This window comes from Chionomys nivalis, chromosome 5 (genome assembly GCF_950005125.1).
Source record: "Chionomys nivalis chromosome 5, mChiNiv1.1, whole genome shotgun sequence".
NCBI classification, from domain to species: Eukaryota; Metazoa; Chordata; class Mammalia; order Rodentia; family Cricetidae; genus Chionomys; species Chionomys nivalis.
In genome coordinates, this window is record NC_080090.1 from 86,742,256 (window position 1) to 86,768,926 (window position 26,671).

Consider the following 26,671-nt stretch of genomic DNA (forward strand, 5'->3'; position numbering starts at 1 on the left):
CTCAAGCCTAGCCCAGTCCTGGGACCTCAGGCACATCAGCTGTCACTCAAGCAATGTGTGTGTGTGTGTGTGTGTGTGTGTGTGTGTGTGTATACTGTCCTATCTTAACCCCACAATAGACCAGCCCACCCTGTATCATCTGTCCCCAACTGTCACCTTTCTCTAGGTATAACGAGGGAGGCACAGTCTGCATCTGGGAGGACAGGTGGATTGTCTAGCTGAAAAACTGGAGCCAGCCAGAACTGGAAGATTAGGGGGTGAATACCAGAGGAGGTCAGGGGTTGGGGGAGGGGAGAAGGCCGGCTTGGAACTGAAGCCAACCAGCTGCTCACTGCACTTTGTCCTCTGTCCTCCCTCTCAACCAGTCCCAAAGTCCAGCCATGAAGTCCAGCCATTTCTCAATGGAACAGGCTGCTGGGACAGCTCTGCAGGGGGCTGAGGGGCTGTCCAGGGAGGGGGCACATTCCAAGCATTCTTCATGTCCTCCCAGAGTGAGGAGCTGAGCCGAGCTAGGAGCCGTCCAGTGCAGGAGGAAAGGGAATTTCTTCAGAGGGAATAAAAGCCGTGGGAGAGTCTTTAGGCAGCAGGGGGCAGGGCACAGGCCAATGGGGGAGGGGATCAGGACTGAAGGGAGCTGGGGAAGGGAATCAGCCTGACAAATCCATCTGACCCATTTCTTCTTTGGGTAGTGGGGAAGAAGAGAATTCGGGACTCTGGGCCATGGCTATTCTTCTAGAACGCTTAGCAGGGTCAGGCCAAAGCGCCTGCTGCAGGTGGACTGGGTGCTTTGGAGAGGGTTGTTTTTTGTTTTGTTTTTTGTTTGTGTATGTGTGTGTGTCTTATTTTATTCTTTTGTTAGGGATTGAGAGTACACATTAAACAAGACTCTGACCACCCAGATGCACCTCCAAACCCCTTTGTTCTGTTTGGATTAAAGTCTGTGTCGCACCTATGGCAGCCCAAGAGAATAAGAAGGTTCAAAGATGTGAAGCCAGGTCCCCAAAGAGAACCAGAGATTGTTTGTCCAGTCACCATGCTGGTTTAATGGATTGAGGTTTATTTGGCCACAGATGAGGGAGGGTGGACAGCCTAAGATGTGAAGGGATCAGACAGCCAATCCAGTGCTCAGGACCTAAGTTTGAAAAAGCCAGCCCTGCCCCCTCCCACCCCTTAGAGGGACATCACTGCCAAATACTTCTATAAACTTCAGTGGCCCAGTGGCTCTCCCCAGAACACAACATTCACGTTGCTGAAAGCAGCAAAATCCACTTAAAAAACAAACAAACAAACAAAAATAAAATAAAATAAAAGTGAGAACCAAAAAAAATAAATAAATCAGCACATTCTAGGTCCCGTTAGCCTGAGAAATAGACACATCCACCCATCGTCTAGATGTTAAGCAGCTTCGAGGCAGAAGCTCAAGTCTTTGAGGTCTGAGGTGGGATCCAGAGGCATCTTCTGGACCCCTTGAGATGAAGTCAAACAGCAGCTGGAGTCTTTTCAGGTCTCTGAGATGCACAGCAGCGACAGACTCTGGGAGGCTTGGGTTTGGAAGATGAGAACCAGAGGCTGCTTCCTCTTTAAGTAAGAGAGGAAAAGTTACTCCAGATTACCCCCAGGCATGTCAGGGTTCTAACTCTGGTGGTTGGTGGGAACAGGACCTTGTGTGGAGATGCACCCCGACACTGGCAGCCAGCGGAGAGGTGGGTAACACTCATGGCATAGCGGAGGTAGGCACTGGCTGAGTGAGTGCGCATTGGGTCTCCGAGGTCCCACTGCGACATCCCGGCAGCCTGGAATCTGTGAGTTCTTCCCAGTCCCTCCTGCATGGGTACCATTTCCCTCCTCAGCTTTCTGGCTCATCAGGCTGAAGACTTGGAGGCCTGGAAGAACTTTTCTACTCCCTCCCCCATTTCCCCAGGAACCCTCTGCAAACCCTCTCCGAACCCACCCCAACTAGGGCGCTGCCTGTCTTCAGCTGAGCTTTGAGCAAATTCCTAGGGCTTGTCGGTAAGCTGCTGTCACCTCTTGGCAGTCTGTCAGAGAAAAGCAGCTATCCCCCAGGGGCTCCTGCCACCATCGCCTCAGGCCTTCTGAGGGTGGCTGCTCAAGCCCCCTCAGGTTGTCCACAGACACACAGCCCCGCAATGGGGTTTCAGGGAGCCGCTCAGGCAAGTCCAACTGGTCAAAGGACTCGGAGGACAGGATGCTGTCCTCACTCACGGCCCCTGAGGGGCGGCTGGCCCGTGCTGCAGGGTGAGGGGTGGCCAATTGGTCCAGGGAGCCAAAGGTGCTAGGGGCGGTGCCTTCCAAGGCTGTGCGTGAGAACTTGCCATTGAGTTTGAGAATGCCCTTTCGGTGGAGGAGGTGCCCCGAAGCTTGTGGAGACTTCAGCTCCACGGGGTCCCCATTCACAAATACATCACCAGCATCTAAGAGTTCCCCAGACTCACTGGGCTCTGGAGAGGAATAGTAACCAGACTCACGCTGCCGAGACTTCTTGAGGATGCCCTTTCTCGGGAGTAGGGCCACAGCAGGGACAGGCTGCCCTGAGGTATTGGGCACTGGGCTGAGTTCCTGAGGGTCCTCCTGGACGGCCCCTGAGGAGGTAGAGGCCTTTTTCTTGAGAATGCTTTTTGGTAGCTTGAGGCTGCTCTTGCCAGGGCGAGGGGAGGTGTCCTCAGCTGGGTCGCCCTGCAGAGTCTGAGCCATGTCATTCTCTTTCCGGGACTTCTTAAGAGAATGTTGCCGCTCCAGCCCGGGGCCAGTGCTTCCACCTCCTGGTACATGCTGTTTGAAGAAGCTGCACACCTTGGCCCCGTTCTCCAAGAGCGGACGGGAGGAGCGTCGTAGCCAGTCGGCCATGGAGGCCCGGCCAGAGTCGCCACCAGGGTGCCCACCCTCACGCAGAACCTCCTGTTCCCCAACTCTGGTAGTATAGCCCCAGTTGACCCACCAGTGACTGGCTACATCCTCCAGTGTGGCCCGACGGGTGGGGTTCACCATTAACAGCCACCGGATCAGGCCACAGGCATCTGAAAAACAAAGGCAAAGGCTCCAGTTTGACAGTGCAAGAAGGGGCACCCAAGGTTGAGCACGGGCCTGTCTCACTCAAGTGCAGACACTGCTCATGTTTCCGGGTTAGAGCAGCACATTCCTTCCTCAGGCTCCATACAGCTTCAGGCCCACTCCCTAGGCCAGAGAGACTCAGTCAATTGCTTCTGTCCCATAAGTTCTCCTTATCAGCCCTGGTTTCTACATCCGTACACTCCTTCTCTGCTGAAATTCAATTCTCTGACAGGGACTGTGCTCATGGCTAAAGCAAGGCTCTCACATACATCTTCCTGCTCTCTGTATCATACGTGAAAGCTCAGATTTCTTAGGAGGAGGAAAAGGGCAATAGGTAGCAAGGAGGGTTAGGCTGGACCTTAGAAAGCCCTTCTAAAGCAAGCTTCTAATGAAGAGAGCTGCCCCCTCCCTCAGAGGTCTCAGGTTGGAGAGAGACCAGTAGGGTGCATGCTCACCTTCCTTGTGTCACTGTGGACTGCTACCTTCCTTATCACCATGGTCTAGTCACTGTCTCAGTGATCAAGGACAATGACAACCCCCACGACCCCAGCCTGACCACAGTGCTCACTTACCGGACGGCTTGGGGGGTTCACGGTAAGCCCCACTGCTGATTTGTTTCACCAGTGTTTTATGATCCTGCCCATCAAAGGGCATGGTGCCATGCACCAGAATGTATAGAAGAACTCCCAGAGACCAGCTGTCCACCTGAAAGAGAGGGCAGGGAACACTCAGCAAAGACACAGCACGTGCCACAGACTGGAGGGGGGCTGCCACCCATATCTCCAACACAACGGAAGAGGGCAAGGTCATATCTGAAGATTTCCTCTTACTTCCCCTTGTAAGCAGAGGTGACGTAGGGGAAGCAGCAGAGGGATCGGGGTTTCGTAAGAAAAGATACTGGCAGTCACTTCCCCTGGGAGGGACAGCCACAAGCATGGGAGCAGTGGCCAGGCCATCGCCATCATTCTGGGTCAAGGTGAGGTGGCTGGACTGAGTGCCAGGAGGTGATGAGAACCAGGGGACAAGAAGGAGACGGGATGCCAGGGAGCCTCAGTTCTATGACAGCTCTCTACTTCTGCCTCAAGGCTTGCCTGGCAAATTGTCACCATATAGGGGCCTGAGCTTTGTGCTCTGGAAAAGGATGTACCTAGCAAACTAGCTCAACCTGCATGACCCAGATTCAGGGATACCAGCAGGAGGAGAGCTCTTACCTCTGGGCCCACATAGGGCTTCCCGTTGATGATCTCAGGTGAGGCATAGAGAGGGCTCCCACAGAATGTCTGAAGGAACTTGCCTTTGTGGTACAGGTTGGAGAGGCCAAAATCAGCAATCTATAGGGTTGGGACAAACACAGGTCATGCCAAAGGCTGGGTTCTTCACAGCTCTTAGCCATGCTCTCTCCAGATCCTGGGGAAAGTCAAGCCCTGACAGAAGGAAAGACACTCCCAACCCACATCTCATAGCTCAGGTCCTGAAAGACAGTGCCCTAAGGCCCTCAATAGGCAAGTAAAGGCCCTGACCCAGTGACCATGTGAAGTCTGAGCTGCCCTTCTGAGCAAAGGTCTCGTCTCTGCTCATACCTGAACAGGAACCCAGGGTGAACATGCATGGCCAAGGGGGAGAGGCGAGGAGAAGGGAGGAGAGGAGAGGACAAAGGTCAGGGCTGACCACACACAGGAGATGGAATCTTCTCAAAGGGTCCCTGAGATGATTGATTTTAGGGGTCTGAGAGTTTCTAAGATCATCCTCTTTTCTATTTATTTCAGCTAGAGGTGGAGGCCAAGACCCTGGAGCTACCTGACCCTTCACCCCATCAAAGGGTTATGTGTGCAGGGTGGGGAAGCCTATTCGTAAAACTCTGGATCCCTTGTTTATAGCTTTATTGGCGTCTTATCAAGACGTTGCCAGGTGAGCCTATAATGACGTTGATGATTGGTACCAACAGAGCCTGTGCGCTTGTCTAGTGTGTGTGTGTTTACTGGCTCTGGCCTCCCTCTCCTGTCAGCTTCAAAGAAACCCTGCCTGCTTCGGGAACTGGCTGGATAAGGGTTACAGACTTAGTACCAGGGTATCTCAGGACATGCAGGTCAGCAGTCATGGAGTGACCTTTGTCCTGTGTCAGGTAGATTCTGAGCAGGGTCAGATTATGTCACTCTCCCAGTTGTTTGCCGGGCTAACCTGTCACCAAAATCAGCTCTTGCCATCTTCCCCTTCCAGTCCTGAGATTCTAGTTTATCTCCCTGACCTGAACCTCTGACTGACAAATCTAGCTGCTTCAGCATGAGCGTCCAGTGGCTGTGGGAAACCGAAAGTGATGCTCACGAGGAAAGAAGCTACAGGGCTTCTTGTCTGTAGCAGATTTAAATTGTGTGCACAGGTTCGTGTACGACCACAGTAGGGTGATCTTCCTCTTGGGGGCTCAGGGCCCTATCCATAAAGGAAGTGTTGGGATGAATGATGACTGAGGTCCAGGGTTGGCTAACTTCAGGGACCCCTGAGCACTTGGAGCCACTTGACTGGAGACAGAACAGAAAACCTAGGGTGGGGCAGGGAAGCTTCTAGAAACCAGAAATGATGCTCACCTTGATATTTCCATTGGCATCTAGAAGGATGTTCTCCAACTTGAGATCACGGTGAACAATCCCATTCTAAAAGAGAAAGGGAACCCAGTCAGGGAATGTTACCAGGAAAGGGAAGGGAGACAAGAAACCTAGTCCAAAAAATGGAATAATAGAGTTGAGCACAGGTAGGCTGGTATTCAGATATTCGCTGACATAGTCCAAGGAATCACAGGCCCTCCCATGTGTTAGCATCCCTTGGTCTGAGAGTCCAGAAGCCTCAGGGCCCCAGAGGCACCCTCTTCCCCCAAACACAGCGGAGACCGGTGGGCACTTACCTGGTGGCAGTAGTGCAGGGCAGAGACGATCTGTCGGAAGAAATGCCTGGCATCCCGTTCACTCAGCCGTGGCCGCTCACTGATGTAATCATACAGATCACCCCGGCTGGCGTACTCCATGACAATCACGATCTTGCTGCTGTTCTCAAACACTGGAGAGGGCAAATGACAATGTCAGGCCTCCCAACGTAGACCATGGTCTCTTCCATAGCCTTAAACCAGATAGGATCTCCCTCTGAAATGTCTGCTCCAGGGGCCAGGGGTTCCAGGGCAGCCAATAAGGGTAAGAAAGTAACCTTTGAAGGCTCTGCATCTCCTAGGACCAGCAAATGAAGACCAGAGGTCAGTGGCTAAGTTTAGGCTTTTGAGGACTCTGCAAACTACCAGGAGAGAGAAGCCAGCACTGCTAGGGATAAAAAGCAGGGCTCTTTAGTCCAGACCCTATACTCCTTCATCTTATGACCTTGGTGAAATCCCTACTAGATCTCAGTGACCACGAAGAGTTACTGGATGAATCTGACAAATGGTCACACCACTGTGTCTGAGTTTCCTCCCTTGAGAACAGACAATAAATACCTGCAACCTCACAGGTCTGCGGTGGGAGACAGGTAAGAAATCGGTGACGGCTCTTGCTGGCACAGTCTCTGCCACACGAGAAAGTGCTCAGAAAATGGGACCTATTGCAGTATCAGTGTCCTCACATAAAGTCTAACAACAGACCTGCCTTGTGACAGTGAGGGTTGAGACAGTCCTCACTCCTGCCACCTCTGACTTCCCATTCGGAGGACCCAGGCCAGAGTCAGAGTGCATATGGCCTCAGACATAGAGGCAGTCAATAAATACGGGGTAATTAATTGGCTGTCTGGCTTTTGGCGGTCAGCCCACCCCAGTTAACCCATCTCCGTGGGGAGGAAGGGCTGTCTCACCACTCCAGGCTGTGACCTGGCCTCGGTTCTCTAGAAAGTAGAAAGGAACTGGCTCCTGGAACTGGCCCTTCGGCTGGTGTGTCAGAACACGCTGGCCTATGACACTGTATCTGTGTTAGACGGGTCCTATGAGTTTGGCTTGCTTGGCCAGTCCCAGAGCTGTTGCTGTCTAGCCTCTGAGAAGCAGCTAAGGGATGACTCCCCACTCCCAGATGTCAGCTACAAAGTCAGAAGAAGGCTTATAATGTTGTTTTCCAGGTGAGCATGGTGACCCAGGCTCTTAGGGGCTCTTGACCAAGACTCCACACATGCGAGTCTCAGTTTATAAATAATCTTTATGCTAGGAAACAAAGATAAAGAGCCAGCATGGTGCATTTTGGGGTACATTTAGATCTGAAGTCAAGTCTCAGCATTCCCCCAGCCCTAAACACCTAAAGCCCTGTAGCGAAATGAAGATGAATTCAGAGGAACCCTTCAGACACCCAAAAAACAGTAATGTCCTGTGTCTGCACTATTAACACACATGCACAGAGATACACACACACACACACAAGGTACACAGACACACACACAAACACAGATACACAGACACACAGATACAGAAACACAGATACACAGACATACACAGAGATACAGACACAGACAAACAGACACACAGATACAATGACATACAGACACACACACAGAGATACAGACACAGACACACACAGATACAAAGACTACAGACACACACAGAGATACACAGACACACACACAGATACAAAGATATACCAACACATACACATGCACACACATACCCCGAGCATCACCTTAGTTCTCAGACTCAAATAGAAACTGGGTATGGAGAGATGGAGAGAATTTATATTCACCCAGATTCACGCATGTGAGGGCATGCAGGCACACACTGCCAATCACCAAGCGTGCCTTCTCAGCCACTTGTCTGGGCTCCTCATGGGACAAGCTGAAGCCACAGGGTCATAACAATAGCTTTGCCCTTTATCTTCCTATGAACCTGAGAGTGGAGACATCTCTGTGCTTCCCACCAGGAGTCCTCAGACAGAAAAACGCTCTAGACAAATCCGCAGGCTCTCTTCCTCCTCTGCCTCCTCCTGCTGTCCCTGTGATCCCCTTTAGCTGCTATTACATAAAGACTTGAAGCAGACAGGTGTACGTGGGAGGGTGTTCTCCCTTCTTCCCTCGTCACCTCTCCTCCCGCTCACTTTGTTGTCTGGGCCGCAGGGAGGAAGGCAGCCAGAGATCAAGCCAGAACTGATGTCAGGGGGGAGGAGGCCAAGAGAGACGAGAAGAGGCAGAGTAAGCCCATGGCAGGAGTGATTCAGGATGACTTTAGGAGGTCTGGCTAGCAGACGAACGATGAACAGCACCCACATACCCGAGACAGGGGCAGACTCTGGCATTTCAACTTCCCCTGGGTTGCTGAGGATCTCCTGGGGTTGGGAGGCAGTGCTAGTTCAGAAAAAACTCAATAATGAGGATGAAAGGCTTGCAGTCTGGGATGAGGATGCAGCTCAATTTACAGCATTTACCTAGCAATGGGATTGGAGGTAGGACCGCAGCCATGTGACAAACACAAACAAACCTACAGTTTTTCCACTTACAGAGTACTCAATGATACTAGCCAGTTGGATTTTTGCAACCACCCTTTGATGTAAATGGGACTATACCATTTTGGAAAAGAGGAACTAAGGCCTAGTTCTTACTGAGTGTTCTGTGTCATCTGACAGGATTCTGAATCCAGCTTCTGCAACTCTAAGCCTTTATCATTCTCACTTCTTCTTTTTAAAAAGAACTTTATTTGTTCAAGTTATGTATTTATTTAAAGACAGGGTTTTGTTATGCAGCTTAGACTGACTTTAAACTTATATTCCTCCTGTCTCAAGCTTCCTGGGGCTGCTGGGATTACAGGCATCACAGTTGGGATTACAGGCATGTACCATTGGGCTCATGTTTACTTCTTTGTGTTGGCAGTTTTGACTTTTATACTACACACACACACACCTATACACACACACACATATACACACACATATACACACACCTATACACACACACACACACACAGATTTATGACTCCCAGTTCCAAATGTCCTACTGCCATACCTTCATGGATGGCAATGATGTGCGGATGGTTGAGCGATGACATGATCTCAATCTCCCTCCTTATATGCAACAGATCCTGCTCATCTTTGATTTTGTCTTTCCGGATCGACTTGATGGCCACCTGGGAAAAGAAGATGCCCGAGATTAAGGAGAAAGGTATAGCAGGGAGAGGCGTCCTTGAGGATACTCCATGACCCTGGTACTCTGCCTGCAGCTGAAACACAAACCACAGAATGTACCAAGAGAAGGCACCACCTTTACCAGGACAGGTGACAGGAATCTGGAGATGGCCTTGTCTAGAAAAAGTTCCTCATGTGGGCCCAGTGCAGTCGACCCAATAGTCCACCCAGGGCAGCATTGACTAACGGCCTCATTTTCAAACTCTACCAATGAATAAGAAACATAACAACCTACACCTGTGAAGTTTGATGCTTCAGGATTTACAAGTCTAATGGGCACAGTGCACCCCAAAGACAAGGACCTGGGATGATTTACTCAGTACTGGGAGCTTGATACCAGACAGAGGACCTAGCTAGCATACATTAGAAAGTGAATCGCAACTCACTGCATTAGTAAATAAACTGGTCCTCACAACTCTGGGAATTAGATTTTTAAAAAACAGGTAAAGAACTTGGAAACCCAAGAGGCTAAATGCTTTCCTTAAGGTCATAGCCACAGCCTAGCACAACTGGCAACCTGATTCTGAGTTTAGTTCTTTTTCTGTCCCGCACTCGAATTTGCTAAACAACCAAGCGCTAGCCAAAAATTACAACATCCCAAATGCCTATCAACAGGCAAATGGATAGACAAAATTTGATATTAATCAGTCAAAAAAAGGAATGGAATTCTGATACCTCCTATAAGACGGCTGAACCATGAAGACATACTCAGGGAGCTAAGTTAGTCGCACAGAGTGACAAATATTATGTGAGCCACTCTTATGAGGCACTAAAGCAAACACTGTACAGACAGAAAGTAGATCAAAAGCTACCAGGAGTACAGGGCTCAAGAATGGCATGGGGGCATTCTTATTTAATGTGCACAGAGCTCCTATTTGGGATGACAAAGATTTTAGAGAGCTGGAGCAACGTCCCAGTAGCTAAGAGCACTGGCTGCTCTTCCAAAGGATGTGAGTTTGCTTCCCAGCACTCATATGTAGCTCACAACTGTCTGTAACTCTAGTCCCAAGGGATCGGATGCCCTCTACAGATGGACAAACATGCATCCAGAGTAGACACCCATACACAACGCATTCAGAGCAGACACCCATATACATTACATTAAAAAATTAAAGAAAGCTATTTTATATTGTGATGTTTAACAATATTGTGGATATATTCAATATGCTAGTGAGTTATACACATAAAGATAGTTAAAATGGAAACTTTATACAGATCACCAAACACACACACACAAACACACAAAGGAACTACCCTCCACAGACCAGTCTTTGAAGACCAGGTAAGGAATGTCCCTTCCTTCCCAACAAGTAAACAACTCGACAGAGGGTCCTCTGGGATTTGGGGTCTTTCTCTGGAAAGATGGGACACACAATGATTAACCCCTCCAGCTGGTGTGTGGTGGGTACAGAGGAAAGGAAGGCGCTGCAGCTCAACACTAAGAGCCTCAGTCTCCCTGGCGCGGCACTCAGTAGCGGTCTATGACAAGGCACAGCCAGAGTGACTAACGGGAAACCACGGAGCTGGGACCCAGGGTGCCTGATTCTCAGGCTCTGTCCTGGTGGCTTCGGGCAAGTCCCAACCCTCTCAGAGTTTCAGCTGCCTTTCTGTGAAATACACCGGCTGAACTAAGTAGTCTGAGGGGCTTCGCTGCGTTGAGTCTGTGAAATGAGCTGGACAAAGGCAGGGGCCCTCAGAGTCTGGGTGAGTGTTGGGTGTCCCAGACTGGTCAATTCCTGGCAAGTTCTGGCCAAGGACACGAACAGAATGGTAAACACAAGACTTCCTCTTCACACACGAAATGAGAAATATGAAGGCCCAGACTGAGGTAAACAGCTCCTCATACAATTTCCCAGGAGGGCTGGCCTCCCCTATGGATTCAAAAGGAGACAGAAAGGAAACCCCAGCTCAAGAGGTGGGGCCTCTAATCCACCCTTTCACAGGCTCTGGAGGTAGACAATGGCTTCTGCTCTCAGGACACCAGGCTCTTTGGGCTTGTGCTCCCCGTCTGACAAGAATGTGGAATAGCCCTAATCCTGTCAGAGGAGTTGCTCACAATGCCCACAGACCGGTCACCCGGGCAACGGGCCACGGATGGCGTGCCCTCAACCCCTTCCTGCCCTAAAGCTGCAAGTCTGAAAGGGGGCAGGCCCCATTCTCAGCCCTCCCCAGAGCAGGGCAGGGAAGACAATGGCAGATGGTCACCATGGAGCCTCATCCCCGAGAGGCCCAATGCAGGGGATGCTGCAGCTGTGGGGATCAGGCTGCTGCAACATTCTGCTTTAACCCCACTCATCTCTCCCTGAAGAGAATACCCCCAGGGCTGAGACCTGGGTGCAGGACGGGGGCAGGGCACAGGCCTTGAATATTCCTTCAACTAGGAGCCGTTCACCACGGAGCGATACTCCCACACGCCTCTTTCCTCACCCTGAAGGGGAGCTTGCAGGGCTTGCTCCCTCTTCTGTAAGTCTTTGTTCATAAAACCAGACAATGAGTAAAGGGGCTGTGAAATCTTTAGAGACAAAGATCTATAAAAAAATATATAGTAGGTAGGAAAAACAGTCATATGTAAACACACACATTGCTATCTGGACAGTTGCAAATGCCTGAGAACTTAAAATGCACCCAGGCAAAGACCGGGCAGGGGTTAGATGCACAGTTGTGTGGACACAAGCGTATGGAATACTGAAATGATACTACAGGTTTAGGGACAGAGCTCTAAAGGAAGTAAGGGTTAAAAGAAACGAGTTTCCAAAAATTGAAGGTTAGAAGAATTGGGTCTTGAGTACTTCGCATGGCCAGTAGGCACACAAGTAAAACCTCAAGATCCATTTCTTCTAGCCTTAGAAGGCCTGAAATTCTAATTTTCTCCCCAGTCTCATTCCTGCTGAATCCCTGGTTATCCACAGTGGGTCCTAAGAGATTCCTTCCCAGGAAAGAAATGAGACAAGCTATCAGGCCTCCATCGGTTCCCAAAAGGGGCACAGACGAGAAGGAATGATTTAGCACTATTCCCAAACTCTTCCAACCTTAATATGTCATAGATATGGTACCACTCAAGGCTAGAAAGGGCCCTCTGAGTGCAAGAAGCCTTTAAGATATATACACTAGGGGACACTCATTACTCATATCTATTGGTCAAGTCTCTGGGTGATCTTTGCCTCAAGGAACCAGCGACCAGATAGGGCTCCCATTCCCCTCCCTCCCAGGCCTCCACCTCAGTTACAAGAACTAATTTCTAGGGACCTTTATTCTCACCTACAAGGTAATTGGCAACTGTGCCTTAGGACAAAAGAGGGTTCCAACTCGACAGGCACCCAAACCCAGACGGAGGATGGCCACATGCCAGGATCTACCTTTGTACTAACACAATATTTTTTTTTAATTTTATAAATTTATTAATTTTATATGTATGCGTGTCTTGTTTGTATGTATATATATGAGCACCATGTGTGCGCCTGGTGCCCAGGGAGGTCAGAAGAAGCTGTCAGATCCCTTGGAACTGGAGTTATGGATGGTTGTGAACCACAGTGTAGGTACTGGGAATCCAAACCGGGTCCTCTGGAAGAGCAGCAAGTGTACTGACGCATCACTTCAGCTACCCAGACTCACACCTGTCTGTCTCAAGCCATGCAACTCAAGGTACATAAAACTAGAAGAATCTGGCTAACTGGGTTGTCTAATTTGTTTATTTAGATTTATTTTTATCCTATGCAAATGGGTGTTTTGCCTGTGTACCACATGCATACAATGCCCGTGGAGGTCAGAAGAGGGCACCGAATCCCCTGAAATTGGAGTTACAGATGGTTCTGAGCAACCATGTGTGTACTAGAAACCAAACTCAGGTCCTCTGCAAGAGCAGCAAGTTGCTCTTAGCTGTCTCGTTTTAATACCCTCGCTTGTGGAGGAGCTCGGGGAGTGGCTTTAAAGAGTTGCTTTCTGTACTTGGAAGAGCACGGGAAACCAGCCCAGGAGCAAACCGTGTCAAGTCTGGAAGGATGGGTAGGGTTTTCAGCTAAGACAGTGGGCTACAAAAGGGCAAGAACATTCCAGGCAGATCAGGGTGGAGCTCTGAGTTCCCTTCCATGCTCCAGCATTCTGTGTTGAGCTCCTTCAGGAACAGGTCACTGCAGTGTCAGGAAGGTGCCATACAAGGACTGTGGCAAGGCCACCATGCTTGGCCATTTTAACTGCCAGAGCATAATTCCTGAATTCATCTCAGTGAATTTTCTTGTCCCTGAAGCTCTGCAAGCTAGTAAAGGCAGGAAAGCAAATTCCCCAACCTAATTTGCAGGCAGTGAAAACTTCCAAAAGAAAAACCGAGTTCTCTTGAGTTTCTCCAAGCACAGGACAGGATGACACAGGAAGAGACGTTAGGATCTCAGAAGACAAAAGTTTCATGAAAGTGTCCAGCACTGCCTCCCATCCATGGAGAAGGGACTGCCCATGCCTTGCCGTAGGTCACATTGTGTGTGCCATTCTTTCCCACTTAAAACCTGCCTAGTCTTTGCCAATACCCTGAGGAGGTAGTGCTGAGGCCCCTTTGGTAAATACCTCCTCTCCCCCAGAGCTCAGATTAGGAATGATCTATATTCAGAAGGGGATCAAAAAAATTGAGAAGAAAAAAGAAGAGGGGTGGACTGCAGAGATGCTGGTTCCGGGTGCTGAGATGGTATCAGCTGGGCATCTCTGGTCATAGCCAACATCCTTGACTCCTCTCTGGTCCTTCATGGAGAAGCTGCTGTCTGGGAAGGAGGCGAGGAGCTGGACGATGACCCACTTAGATAGTGCAGGAGTGGTTAGGTTAGGCTGCTCCGGCTGAGCAGTGGGGATGCGCCACTCTACCGAGAACTAGGCAGGAATCGGGAAGAGTCTCTGTGGGTAACTTGAGCCATCTCCCCGAATCCTATACAATGCCACCTCCTCCTAGCCTCTTTCTAGTCCACTCTGCCAGGTTCCTGAGCAAGGAGCTTCCCTGCCCAGCCCTTTTGTGTGGTTTGGCTGGAGCCCAAGGACAAGAGTCGCCTGCAGCCTCCCTCCCTGTTGCTGAGCAGGCAGGTGCAGGAGGAGCTGGGATGGCAGCATCTTGCCCAACAAGCCTTTGGCTGCTGGCCAGCAGGAGTCCTCCTCTGAAGTTGGCTGAATGAGAGATGAGGGCTTTGAACAAAGCAGAGGCCATAGTGGTTCAACTCAAGAAGACTGAGCACAGCCCATGCCCCTTATTGTGGCAGGAGAAGCCCAGAATAGGAGCCCCTAGGTCAACGCATCCCTACTGGAGTGGTAAATCCCATGTGCGTTAGACGCTGTGCTAAGATTTACAGATATTATCTTAGTCTTAAACCCACGACACAGGAATTATTATAATCCTCGTTTTCCAGATAAGGATACTGAGGAACAAAGGTCTTTTCATCTGGTAAGCAACGGGAAGCACAATTTGACACTTTGTAGGAATAGAGTGTCGTTCCTTCATGCACTGTCCCTCAACACAGTATTGACAAGAGGGGTTCCCAGTGACTTCTCCTACTCTAAACATTGCCTGGAGGGCTGGGAAGGCAGCTGGAGCTAGCCAATGGGATGACAAAGCTCTGAGGCAAACCCAGGCTCATTTCAAAGCTAACTTCTAGACCACGACTCAGCACTTGGTCATCTGAGACCTAGGTGGACAAGTCTGGAGCTTCTGTTGCAGATCTGCCATTACCCAGCCAGAAGACAAATCACTTCCCCTTTCCAGGCCTCGGTTCCCTCATCTGACAATGAAGGAAGGAGATTCTCTCCTTTTCCCAACGTTTAGAAGCCTACTAAGCCACTGAAAATGTGAAAGGAGCAGAAGCACTGAGACTACATAGAACTACCCACTTGGGCTCCCTTCCTGCCACTCAGGGCCCTCCTTAGAAGGGAGACTTCCACGCAGATCAGACCAAAGGCTTTGGTGGGCCCCTAGCAGGTGTTTTTCTCTTTAGGGAGAGGGGTTGGTTAGGGGAGCTGGGAGACTCTGCAGCAGGACATGTAATTTGGATACCAGGAATGTGCCTGAGATCCAGGACAAATATTTGTTTTTCCTCTGATGCCATCCTGGAGCAGTCATTAGCCCCCCACCCCCACCTCACCCCTCCCCCATCCTTCCCTGCACACAGTCCCACGGGACCCTGCTGACCATCTCTGCAAGTGGAGAGCAGGAAGGGAGTTGGGAATGTGGTGAGGAGTACCCACAATGGATGTCACCCAGCAGGCTTCCCTGTGAACTGGGCTCTCACCACCAATCTCAGTGCATTCGGGGAAGACATAAGCAGCCCCATGTCCCCCTCTCCCCCACGGACACATCTGAAGCATCAAGTCTCTCTCTAGGGAGAACAGTCAAGATGTAGGGTTGGGTGGGTGGGGTTGAGGGTAGTGCTCCAGGATTGAGAAATCATTACCAGAGCAGAAAGTTGCTTTCTAAGAAAGTGGGGGACCCTGAGCAAACTCAACAGCTGTCCTGGGTGGTCTGGCTGGGGAGGTCCAGAGCAAACTTCATATTTGCTGATCTTGCACACAGCAAGGCACATGAACCTGGGACTTCCCTCTGAACTTTCTGTTTTGATATAAGAGCCACCAAGGCCTAAATGTGATGTGTGTGTGTCTCTCTCTTCTCTTTTCTCTCTCTGTATAAGACAGTGACCTCAGTCAAGAGCTGATGGGATCTCTGAACTTTGATCTCTGTTTCTCGGCCAATCTAGTTCCTCCACCCAGTTTTCTCACAAGAGACACAGGCAACAAGCCACAAGCAGCTATCTTCAAGCTAAGCCCCTAACGAAGCTTGGGCCCAGCCGTCTCAAGCCTGGAGCCTCTGGGGCCCTGGCACTTTATAGAAAGAGAAAGAAAGGAGAGCCAGGAAGTACACGATTGCCCAATAGCTGTAACCTGGCAGCGGGCAGCCGGGGACTGTGCCAGGCCTTAGCAGGAAAAACATACTTGCCCCCATTGATGGGGCCATAATCCACTCCTTTCTCCAACATCCACTCTCCTTCACCAATGAAATGACTTCTTGAATTTCAAACCAGCTACTGGCTGCAAAAGCAAACAATTAGGGGAGGGGACCACTGCCATAGTCAATAGAGCAAGCTATGGTCACACATACACACACCCCTCACAAACAGCACTCACTGGATCTGGCAAAATATCACCTCTAAGCCACCTGCTCCAAGGCTCACTGCAATGTGAATTATAGACCTTTATAATACACCCTGCGTGGTGGGGAATGAGAGACTGAGCATTTTAAACAAGTACCTGGCTAATGCCAAGCTGGCTGAACTGGAGTGGGAGAGCCACTGCTGTGTAACTTTGGGTAAATTTGCTATCCTTTCGGCATGGGGGAGCTTTCCAGATAGAAGCATCCATTATCAATGCAAGCCCCACGTGCATTCACACTGCTTCTTATTCATTCACTCTCCCAAGCAGCTTGTGAGACAGGCTGTGTTCCCTCTGTTTTGCAGAAGGGGAAACAGAATATGGATGAAGGAACTTGCTCAGAGTTACAGATGACTATGGCAATTACACGCATGAAATCAAAAGGACAAGTTCCCCCAAAGACACGGTGAGATACAGTGGATCTGGCACCAGAGCCTGGTTGTACATTTCCCACAATCAAAGGCCATCATAACGAAACTGGAAAGAACCCAAGTGTCAGGCGAGAGTTAACGATCTCCACGCCTCATCCATCTACTGAGATCTGGCGCTTTCAACTTCCTCCTTCCATTCTACTCCGTAGAAGTTTGTTCCAGGGAAAATGCAAGTTAAGCCCCATCTTCTCAAACGACAGGCCTCTGGTGCTGCTAAGGTTCCCAGGTCCACGAACACTGTCACTGAAAACCATGGACAGACACACCTAAAATGCGCGCGCCTGGCAACTCAGCCAGGACACCGCAAGGGACGCGCTGTTGAGCTCCCGGGAGCCGGGCGCTGCGAGGGGCACTCACCAGGCGTCCCGAGCTCTCTCGTGCCTTCTTCACCTTCCCATAGGTGCCCTTGCCCAGTGTCTCCAAGAACTCGTAGCGGTGCCGCAGGTTGTGTTTGTGATGGTGCCGCTTCACAGCCTGCTTCTTCATCAGGGGTCTGGGCGACTTGATGAGCCCGTCCGCCAGCGGCCGGGCGCGCTCGGGAGCCAGGGCGGAGGCCGAGGGCGCCTGGACCGTGCCCCGGGGGAAGGCCACCGACTCCATTGTGCCGGACGGCGAGGCGAAGGGGGTCGGGCTGCTGCAGCAGCGCGTGGAGAGCCGCGGGTCCAGAGGTCACTGTCGTACCCCAGAGCGCTAGAAAGCCTCTCGGTCCGAATTGCTATAAAACGTTGGGGGGGGGGGCTAGCCACGCCCCCGAGTCCCATTGGCCCGCTTGCCGGCGACTCGTGACCAAAGCCTCTCGCATTGGCTCACTGGATCCTGCCCCGCCTCCTCCCCTTAGCGAGGCGCGGAAAGGTGTGAATGGAGCCCCGCCCACCGGAGCTCAAGGGCCAGGAATGCCAGCGAGAAAGGACGCTGAGCCCAATTACTACTGAAGTGTAGGTCCTTATGTTTTAAGGCTCTCTGAACTGCTTTTGCCTCTAAACGGCGCCAACTTGTTCTATTTGTTGTGTTCTGGTTGGCAAGGGACAATCTGAGGGCACTAGAAGGCCCTGAAGTATTTCTCCACACGCAGTAAATTGCTCCTCTCGAGCCAAAAATCTGTAAAGCCGTTCAATAACTTCTTCAGGTACGTAAAGGAGAAAGGGAATGAGGAGATGGACTGGGATGAAGGTTGTTTCCAGCTAAGCACGGGGGAGAGCTGCCCTACCTCCGAGTTCACCCTGCTTGTGTTCCATCAACCTTAAATGGATTCTGGAATCCAGCAGGCCTGGAAAGTCCTTACCTCTTCTGGAAAAAGAAGAAAGAAAGAAAGAGAGAGAGAGAGAGAGAGAGAGAGAGAGAGAGAGAGAGAGAGAGAGAGAGAGAGAGAGAGAGAGAGAGAGAGGACTTATAGGGTTGAATGTATTTTCTTAAGAAGTGGTCGTCTTTATGGGTTTTCATCCATTCATTTTTTAAAATAGCATATCATAGTGACTCCAGGAACTTACTATCCTGTGTCCCTAAGTCTACAAGGAGCTTCCTGATCCCAGAGTTTCTTCTGGTGACTTTTAGTCAGAAGAACAGGTGGTTAGGCATGAAGTTTGGCTCCACTTGAGAGGCCTGGAAGACTAGGTCCATAACCCCCTTCCTGTTGTAGAAAGTGAGTATTCCCCTGCCAAAGGCCACACAGCTGGTAAGAAAGCCACAGAACTGGGATTCAGATGCTGGCCTATACCAGGACAAGAACACAGGACAAGAGGACTTCCTTGGCCTCCCTTCTCTGCAGGACCTCATTCCCGACTGTGACGTCAGGGACCACATCCTCAGTTACCAAGCTTTGTTGCTGTTTTTTAATCTAGCGTCTGTCCATTTTCCAACTTCTGCTCACCTTTTGATTCTTTCCAGGGGAAATATCTCCATGCTGCGTGGAGCCCTCTCCAGCCAGTGAAGATCCCCCCAGGAGCCAGGCTCTCTTTTCCACCTCTGGGTCATTCATGAACTGTATAGCGGCTCTGGCGTCCTGTCCAGCCTGCCTTCCCATTCTGAGTGATCTGTGAAAATAGAAAGGCTCGGCCGACAGTTCATCTGACCTGCGATCTATACCTATAATCTGTGTCGGATCTTGGAGGCCCATCCAGACATATTGGGGTCCCGGAGGCCCATCCAGACAGATTAGGTCCCGGAATCCAGACAGGTTAGACTCTGAAGAGCAAGTGTCAGTTACAGAACAGTAGGCTGTGGCTCCCAGGGCTGGGAGACCTGGGTTCTAATCCCAACTAACATGAGAGCTATAGCGAGCCCCTAGCCCAGATGAAAGGAAACTAGTTTGGAGGTGCTTCCTAAAGACAGGGCTTTCAAAGCAGAGACTGGAGGACTCATGGTCATTAACTTGCTGGATCAGCATTTCCTCATAAGATAAAGAAGTTTCCAGAGAAGCCCAAGATTCCCTTTAAGACTAAAGGGCTGGAGAGACGGCTCAGAGGTTAAGAGGTTAAGAGCACTTGCTTCTCTTCCAGAGTTCCTGAGTTCAATTCCCAGCAACCACAAGGTGACTCACAACCATCTGTAATGAGATCTGGTGCCCTCTTCTGGTGTACAAGGATACATGCATGCAGAACACTATGTACATAATACACTAAAAATCTTTAAACAAAAAAGATTGAACTGTAGGAAAGCCTTGAGGCATTAAAAAAAAAAAGAACTTAATCTAAACCAGGTGGTGATGCATGCATACCTTTAATCCCAGCACTCATTAGGCAGAGGCAGGAGGACATCTGTGAGTTCAAGGGCAGCCTGGTCTACAGTGCAAGTTCTAGGACAGCCAGGGCTACACAGAGAAACCCTGTTTTGAAAACAAACAAACAAAAATGGCATAGATACGCATCACTATTTCTAAACATCCCCAACAGTAGTTGATCGCAGATCGCGGTGCCCAGGGATCCACACAGACCAGATGAATGGATGTACAATGGAGGCAAACAAACAGACCTGGCCATCAGAACTGGGGCTGGAGAGGTGGCTCAGCCATTAAGAGAACTTGTTTCTCTTCCAGAGGACCAGGGTTTGGTTCACAGCACCCACCAGTCAGCTATAGCTCCTGTTCCAGGGGATCTGGGGGGCTCTTCAGGCCTCTAAGGACACTGGGCACACATGTGCTGCAGACATACACACAGGCAGAATACCCACACACATAAAATAAATGAACAACAACAACAACAATAACAACAAAGATTAATAGAACAGCCAAGGGATGGAATTCGACTTTCATTCTGTATAGGGAGGTTTGGAAGGTGGCTCAGTGACTCGGATCGTGGGCTTAGATATTTGGATAGGATGTGCTGGGACGTCCAGGCTGTCCACTCTTGGTCCTATTGACTTCCCGTTCCAGCCCTGGGAGGAGGCTCTCCTCATCCTCACACCAACTAACCATTTAAGGGGTCTTGAAGAAAACAAACCTTCTGTGTAGTCACTGGGAATAAGCGTCTATTCCTGTCCTCCTGCACGCCATAGTCTGAACGTGCCGTGTGTTGGGCTGCGGGAGCACCTCCGAGGGAGTACTGTGGCGTGTGTCAAGTGCGGGCAGGAACACAGAGGGCAGCAAGGCTCTGCTGTGGGGGAAATGGGGAGGGGTGGGTAAGGCAGGTGTCAGACACATCTCGGGGGACGGCTAATAATTAGTTCTTCACTCTCAGGAAGTTCTCTACTCAACAAGAGAAATAAGCGCACAGTTTATCCTATAATCTACCATAGGAAGTGGGAGCCCTTCAAGATGGTTTGAAGTGCAGGGATAGGGCAGAAAAGTTGGTCTTACCTGGCTCAGTTCAAGGGAGGGCCTCAGAGGAAGCCACTTGGGTCTTGAGGAGTGGGTGAGACTTAGATTAGTCTCAGGCATGAAATAGGGGTGTATGGAAAAAGGAGAAGAGGAAGTCAATGGACTTGTTCTCTGTGTGGCTAAGAGACATAAGGATCCCAGAGGGTCTGCTCCCTGGGACTGTCTCAGTACCGATGTTCAGTGTTTTCTCAGGGAGGCGAGCAGATGCGGGGCTTAGCACACTACCCCCTCCAGTCAGAGACATTGGTCATTAAATTGCCTTTTCTTTACAGCTCAGGTGAGTTAGAGTTCTCAGTCACCTTTTAACCCCACCCTGTGGTGGACAATAGGACCTAGATGTTTGGACCTTGCCCTCTCAGAGAGTGGTGGAATTGTGTGAACAGGAACCGGCCTGTTAGAACTGGTTCCCCAGAACTAGGCGGTGTGAACCCAGTGAGCCTGGATAAACACTAGTCGAGGAAATTGAGATGTCTGGCTCAAAGCTGCCCTCTCCTGGCAGAACTGAGAATTGACGGACTTGTGGGCTAACTGAAACTGCTTAGCCTCAGTAACAATAATGTCCATTTATCGTTTGTTGAGCTGGCCCGAGTTCTAAACATCCTAGATACAGTGTCACCATCTAGGAAGTAGCATAGCAGGAGGCAAATAAACCTGCCCAGCCTGACGTCATGGCTGTGCCCCATTACATTGCCTTGTGGGACTCAAATGAGTTCTGGAAATACAAGATGGATCTAGTGAGTTACAAACAATCTAAAACTGTAGCAAGCCCTACAGCCTTCGCTGGCCTGTCCTTGTGAATTGCATCCCCACTGTGTAGATGAGTAAGCTAAGAAACAGAAAAACAAAGAACCTGTCTCTACAGGGTCACAAAGACATCACCAGAAATGGTAGCGTTTGCCATTCCGATTTGGTTGGGTGAGGAGACTGGTGTGCCTAGTCTCCTGATGCTCTGTGTTCGTGTATCGAACATGTCCCATGTCTCTCATGAACTTGCATGGGGACCAAATGGTTTCCTACCTGTCTGTTTGGACTTTTACTGGGCTTCAGTCTTCCCAAACTCCCCTCCCGCCAATCCTGGCGGAGGTCTAAGTGTGTAGCAGAGAGGCTGAACAACAAGGACTGAACAGACACTTGAGCTTGTGCACCCGACCCAGGCAGGAGGACAGTGAAGAGAAGCTGGAGCTAATGAGCGGTTGTAGAAACTGCCTAAGGCTCTAGAGCTATGCTGGGGGACAGGGAGGAGGCCTGAGGGAGGAAAGGAAGGGCCTGTTAGCTACTCTGTATGTTAATTTTTAAACTCCTAAACACTGTACTGTGGGTGCTGGGAGTTTGAGGGGTGGGCGTCTAGTTAGTTTTAATTTCTAGGGGTTGCAGTCAGTGGTTTGCGAAGGATGTCTCACCTCACTGTTAATGGTAGAGCACAAAGATCTTCCTCCTTTCCTGCCCTTGTTCCACTTCCTCTTCCTAATCTCTGAGGTTCTGTAATTCCCCTTCTGCGGGATTAAAACCTGGGGTGGGGCTGGAGAGCTGGCTCAGCAGTTGAGAGCACAGGCTGCTCTTCCAGAAGTCCTGAGTTCAATTCCCGTGGTGGCTCACAACCATCTGTAAGGAGCTCTGGTGCCCTCTTCTGGCCTGCAGGCAGACATACAGGCAGAACGCTGTTTACATAATAATAATCTTTAAAAAAAAAAAAAAAACCCTGGGGTGTCTGCGCTTAGGCAGTTGTTAAAAGTTAGGGTTCCTCTAGTAGGCCCCTGAGAGGCAGTGTGGTGTTCCTGTCGTAGTCACCCAAGGCTGATGATGGGCTAAAGTGAGTACAAGTCAGTCAAGAATATACCCATCTCTCCTGTTGTCAACACTCCATGCCCACAGCCTTGATGCCCCTTCCCCGTGCCCTGGGTTAGATGCTGGGTATGTGGGCAGTTGATGTGATTGCGGCAGGGAACACAGCAATCTGAGTGGGAGTCAGAGACAGGGATTTCTGTCTGCTGGCCCCACATGACCTGGACCAGTGACTCGGTTTCCTCTCTACTTGGTCTAAGGAAATGCTGAACTTGAAGATTGTTTTCTTTTTTTTTTTTTTTTTTTTTTTTTTTTTGGTTTTTCTGTGGCTTTGGAGCCTGTCCTGGAACTAGCTCTGTAGACCAGGCTGGTCTTGAACTTACAGAGATCCTGCCTCTGCTTCCTGAGTGCTGGGATTAAAGGTGTGCGCCACCATCGCCCGGCTGAAGATTGTTTTCTATAAAGTTCTAGGCTCCCCAGCAGGTGGGGCTTCTGGCAAGGGACACTGTGGCTCAGGGCCTGGTAGCTTCAGTTCATATAAATGTCTCCCTCCCTAAAATGAGAAAATATTTTCTTTCTGCTGGTCCTACCTCCATTCAGGGGAGACCCAGAGTGACTAGAGAATACAGAGAAAGGATATGTGCCCAGATTTTGGGGGGGGGGGGGAGCTGTCCAGTGCCACCTCTCTGCCTTGTGTTTGGCTTCTGCTGTCAGCTCAAGCCCTTGGCCTCCCAAGCCGACCCTGGAATGCTAAGGCCAAGCAAAGCACATTCTTTAGCCGGGTCAGCAGCTCCTGGCCCTGGGTAAAGGAAGGTGGGAGCCAGCATTCCTCACGGCCTGAATAGCACCAGTACAGTCTGGTATTAGGGGGTTGTCCTCGCACAAGGTGGATTAAGAAGCCACTGTCACCAGAACTCTTAAAAAGCTGACCCACACTTCTCCTGGAGCCCACAGCGAAGAGCTGAAGGGGCCCATCCACAAGCAAGGGGGGCTGAGGATCTGCTCGGTTTCTGACCTGGTTCCGTGTTGGGGAAGAACTTAGGAGAGAAAGCAGGCAGCTAACGATTCCTACCACAGTCTTGCTTTCTCTGGGTCTTTTGATTTCGGGCTTTCCTTGGACTGGGCTCCCACCTGACAGGATCTCTGGGACTCCTTGGGTCACATGGGTTAGTGACACCATCATAGCCTGAGGAGACCTCAAAAACGTGGAGAGAGGGCTAAGGAGACAGAGGCTCACATTTGCCACACACTGGAGTGGGATTCAGGGTGGAGGGGACAGAGGTATAGTGAGGGGCTAAGCCTGCCATCCTAAGGCGCTAGGAGCTCAGGTCTCAGGTAGAGCAGGAACTCTGTGGAAGGGAAGCTCCCAGACAGTGCCCTTGTACAAGTAGGGTGTGGAGCAGGGGAACCCACGAAAGTGATTTATCTATCACTCTTCTCTTATACAGGTTTGCTTTTGAGACTGAATTGCTAACCATAGGACCAATGCCTGCTTCTTGTTGAGTGATGGTTAGGTGCGATGATTCTGAGTCATTACCATGTCCAGCTGAGAGAGCAGGGTGGAACACTTGGAAACAGTGACCACAGGCCCTTGGCACAGCCATATATTCTAAGGCTAACCAGAGGAAAAGCTCCAGGAGCCCAGCTGAAACCCTGACAAACTACAAGACCACTAACCTGGGGTCTAACCTGACTGTTTCTCATGGTGTATGCAAACAGGAAGGCAAATTTTACTCCCCACAGCCCTCAGGCCCATCAACTCTGAGGTGTCTCATCAAGTACTAAATGTCTAGACCCTTCTCTGTCCCCATCCATCCTTCCGAAGACCCTGTGAGTCATCTGTGAACTATTTCCTGTTTGGAGGATGGAGGTGGCTCCCAGAGTTGGCATTAGAAAAGCTGCTTCTGTAGGCAGTGGAGAGGTCTGGTCAAACTAGGAGATGGGCTGAGGCACTGGGCTTTTCCTGCCTGGGGAAAGCCATCTGTTGTCCATTGATCAGCACACTGGTGCAGGCCTGTGTGGGCACGGTGCCAGGTGCCAGCAAAGAACTGAGCAGAGAGGGTAAGTGAGGCAAGCCCAGTACTCCCTTCTTGGAGCCCAGCAGCTTCTCAGGAGTCAGAATTCAGGAAACCTTCAGGCCTATCTCTTCACCTGAAACAGAGGGATCCCAGCCGAAGCAAAAACTTCCTCTAGTTGTGGTGGCAAATGGCGGTGTGGCATTGTTAGGGGGCGGGGTGCTGCAGAGGTCACAACCCAGGGCAACAGATGACCCCACCACATGGCAAGAACTCCAGAATCTTGTAGCAATCCACCCTTCAAACGGTTAGGACTTAAGCTTTGAGGCATGGCCGAATGATTGAATTGAGAGGATTCTGAACTAGGTATGGAGACGTATGACGCCTTTAATCCCAGCACTCAGAAGGCAGAAACAAGTGGAACTCTGAGTCTGAGGCTAGCCTGGTCCACATAGTGAGTTCCAAGCCAGCAAAGGCTCCATAGTAAGGTCATGTCTCAGAAAAGGGCTGGGGGATTCAAAGTCTGCCACCGTTTCCAGTTGAGAGTATAAGAGTGAGAAAACTAAATAATGTGCATGACAGATGTCCATAAGGGGGTGTGTGTGCATATGTTTGTAAGGAGTGTGTATGACTGTGTCAGTGAGTGTGGGTGGCCATTTGCATGTAGAGCATGCCCAGGAAGGTGTGTCCGAATAGAGGCTGTGTGAGGAGTACGTGTGTAAGCTGAGCAAGGGTAGAGGAGAAAGAAGGCAGAGAGTGGGGTACAGGGAGCAGAAGTGGGCCCTGGGGTGCCGGAGGCAGTGCAGGGAGCAGGTGTAAGGCATGTTCTGCAGGTCTGCTAGGCTTGCCCTCAAGAGTCACACCCCCTGCAGTGGGAAAGGTAGACCCTTAAGCACTGTGCTTCCTGGAGCAAAAGAGGCCCTGAGGCTTCCAGGAGGCAAGCACACAGCTGCCTGTAGAGCCCACTGGGGAGGGACAAGGTCAGGAAAGTACCATCAGAACACACTCCAAGAGACCCACCCTAAGCCTCGGCTCCCCTTGGGATCTACTCAGACCCTGCCTAGACTTGGACTCTTCCTGCTGCACACCCGAGATGTGTGCTTAATGGCATTCCGGATCTTCTCTGGAGGCCTAGCTCTAACAGTGGCTGATGCAGGAAGCTCAAGGCTCGGGGAATTATTGCTTTCCCTGCTCGTCTCTCATGCTTGGTTTGGTGGTGAGTTGATATTGGTCATTGTCGTTCCCCCTCCCCCGGCTCCCTGCAAACCGTATGTTGATATCCTAACCGCTAGTATCTGGGAATGAGACTTCACCTGGAAACAATATATATTCATGTATATGTAGATATAAAATAAGATATGCTCATCTTAAAATAAAGTCATTGGATATGCATGGACCTCAGTGTCCTTATAAAGTCGGGGAAACTGGGACACAGTCATGGCAAGGTGGCTGTGTGAAGACAGGTGCCATTGAAACAATGTTGCTGCAAACTAAATGACAAGGACTTGCAGATAACACTGGAGCCGGGAAGAGGGTAGCGCTCCAGCCCTACTAAACCTTTTGACTTCAGACTTTTAACCTTCAGATGTGGTACCCACATTTCCTGCTGTTTCCAGCTGTGCCTAGTCTGTGGTGTTTTCTTTAGGGCATTCCTGAAAAGTAAATGCCCATGACAATTTTTATTGGCTCAATTTGTCAAAGCCACCTTGTCTGTCTACCTCTCTGGCTCTTGCCTGAGTCCTGCCTTATGCCAAAGTCACTGCAACTGCTCCATCTCCCACACTGAAGGCACCAGTGAAAGTCCCTGAGTCCCTGGCTAAGGTTGGGCCTGTTCTATAGGTCACATGGGGTTGAGAGTCAGACATGAAGCCCCTTGCTCTTCTCCTTATTCTGGTGGCACTAAGAACAACAGTGTGTGTTTACATATGTGTGGGGGCAGGGCTATGTTTAGAGAACAGGGTCAGGTATTCACTCCCAACATGCACCAGCTGTGTCGTCAGGGTTAGGAGTTCAGGGTCTCTAGATGTCAGTTTCTTCTTAAAGTGGGGAGAAGGGTTGAAAAAGCAAACACACTCCTCCTCCTAGGCCAGAGCTGGGGTTTGTGGGTGGTTGGGTGGGGCATCCCATAAGATCAATGCAATTGCAAGATTCTGTTAGAAAGAGGCCTGGAGGAGCCTGGTGGTGGTGGAGCATGCCTTGAATCCCAGCACTTGGGAGGCAGAGGCAGGTGGATCTCTGTGAGTTTGAGGCTAGCCTGGTCTACAGAGCAAGTTC

General features: G+C 50.4%; 1 protein-coding gene across 1 annotated transcript; it reads right to left on the reverse strand.

Annotated features, from left to right (window-relative positions):
- Nucleotides 1-1,071: 1,071 nt before the first annotated feature.
- Nucleotides 1,072-17,461, reverse strand: Nuak2 (NUAK family kinase 2). Its single transcript, XM_057769976.1, has 7 exons — nt 17,147-17,461; nt 9,013-9,133; nt 5,966-6,117; nt 5,652-5,717; nt 4,281-4,400; nt 3,642-3,774; nt 1,072-3,035 (listed from the first exon to the last, which is right to left on the reverse strand). The coding sequence occupies exons 1-7, from the start codon at nt 17,387-17,389 to the stop codon at nt 1,975-1,977; spliced, it is 1,896 nt and encodes a 631-aa protein (XP_057625959.1). The 5' UTR covers nt 17,390-17,461; the 3' UTR covers nt 1,072-1,974.
- Between the last annotated feature and the right edge of the window lie 9,210 nt (nt 17,462-26,671).

Coding starts and splice junctions, on each gene's coding strand:
- Nuak2 (XM_057769976.1), bottom strand. CDS start 17,389: ATGGAGTCGGTGGCCTTCCCCCGGGGCACGGTCCAGGCGCCCTCGGCC. Junction 6,118..9,012: donor CATCATTGCCATCCATGAAG/GTATGGCAGTAG, acceptor TGCCCTCTCCAG/TGTTTGAGAACAGCAGCAAG. Junction 4,401..5,651: donor ATGCCAATGGAAATATCAAG/GTGAGCATCATT, acceptor CCAACCCTATAG/ATTGCTGATTTTGGCCTCTC.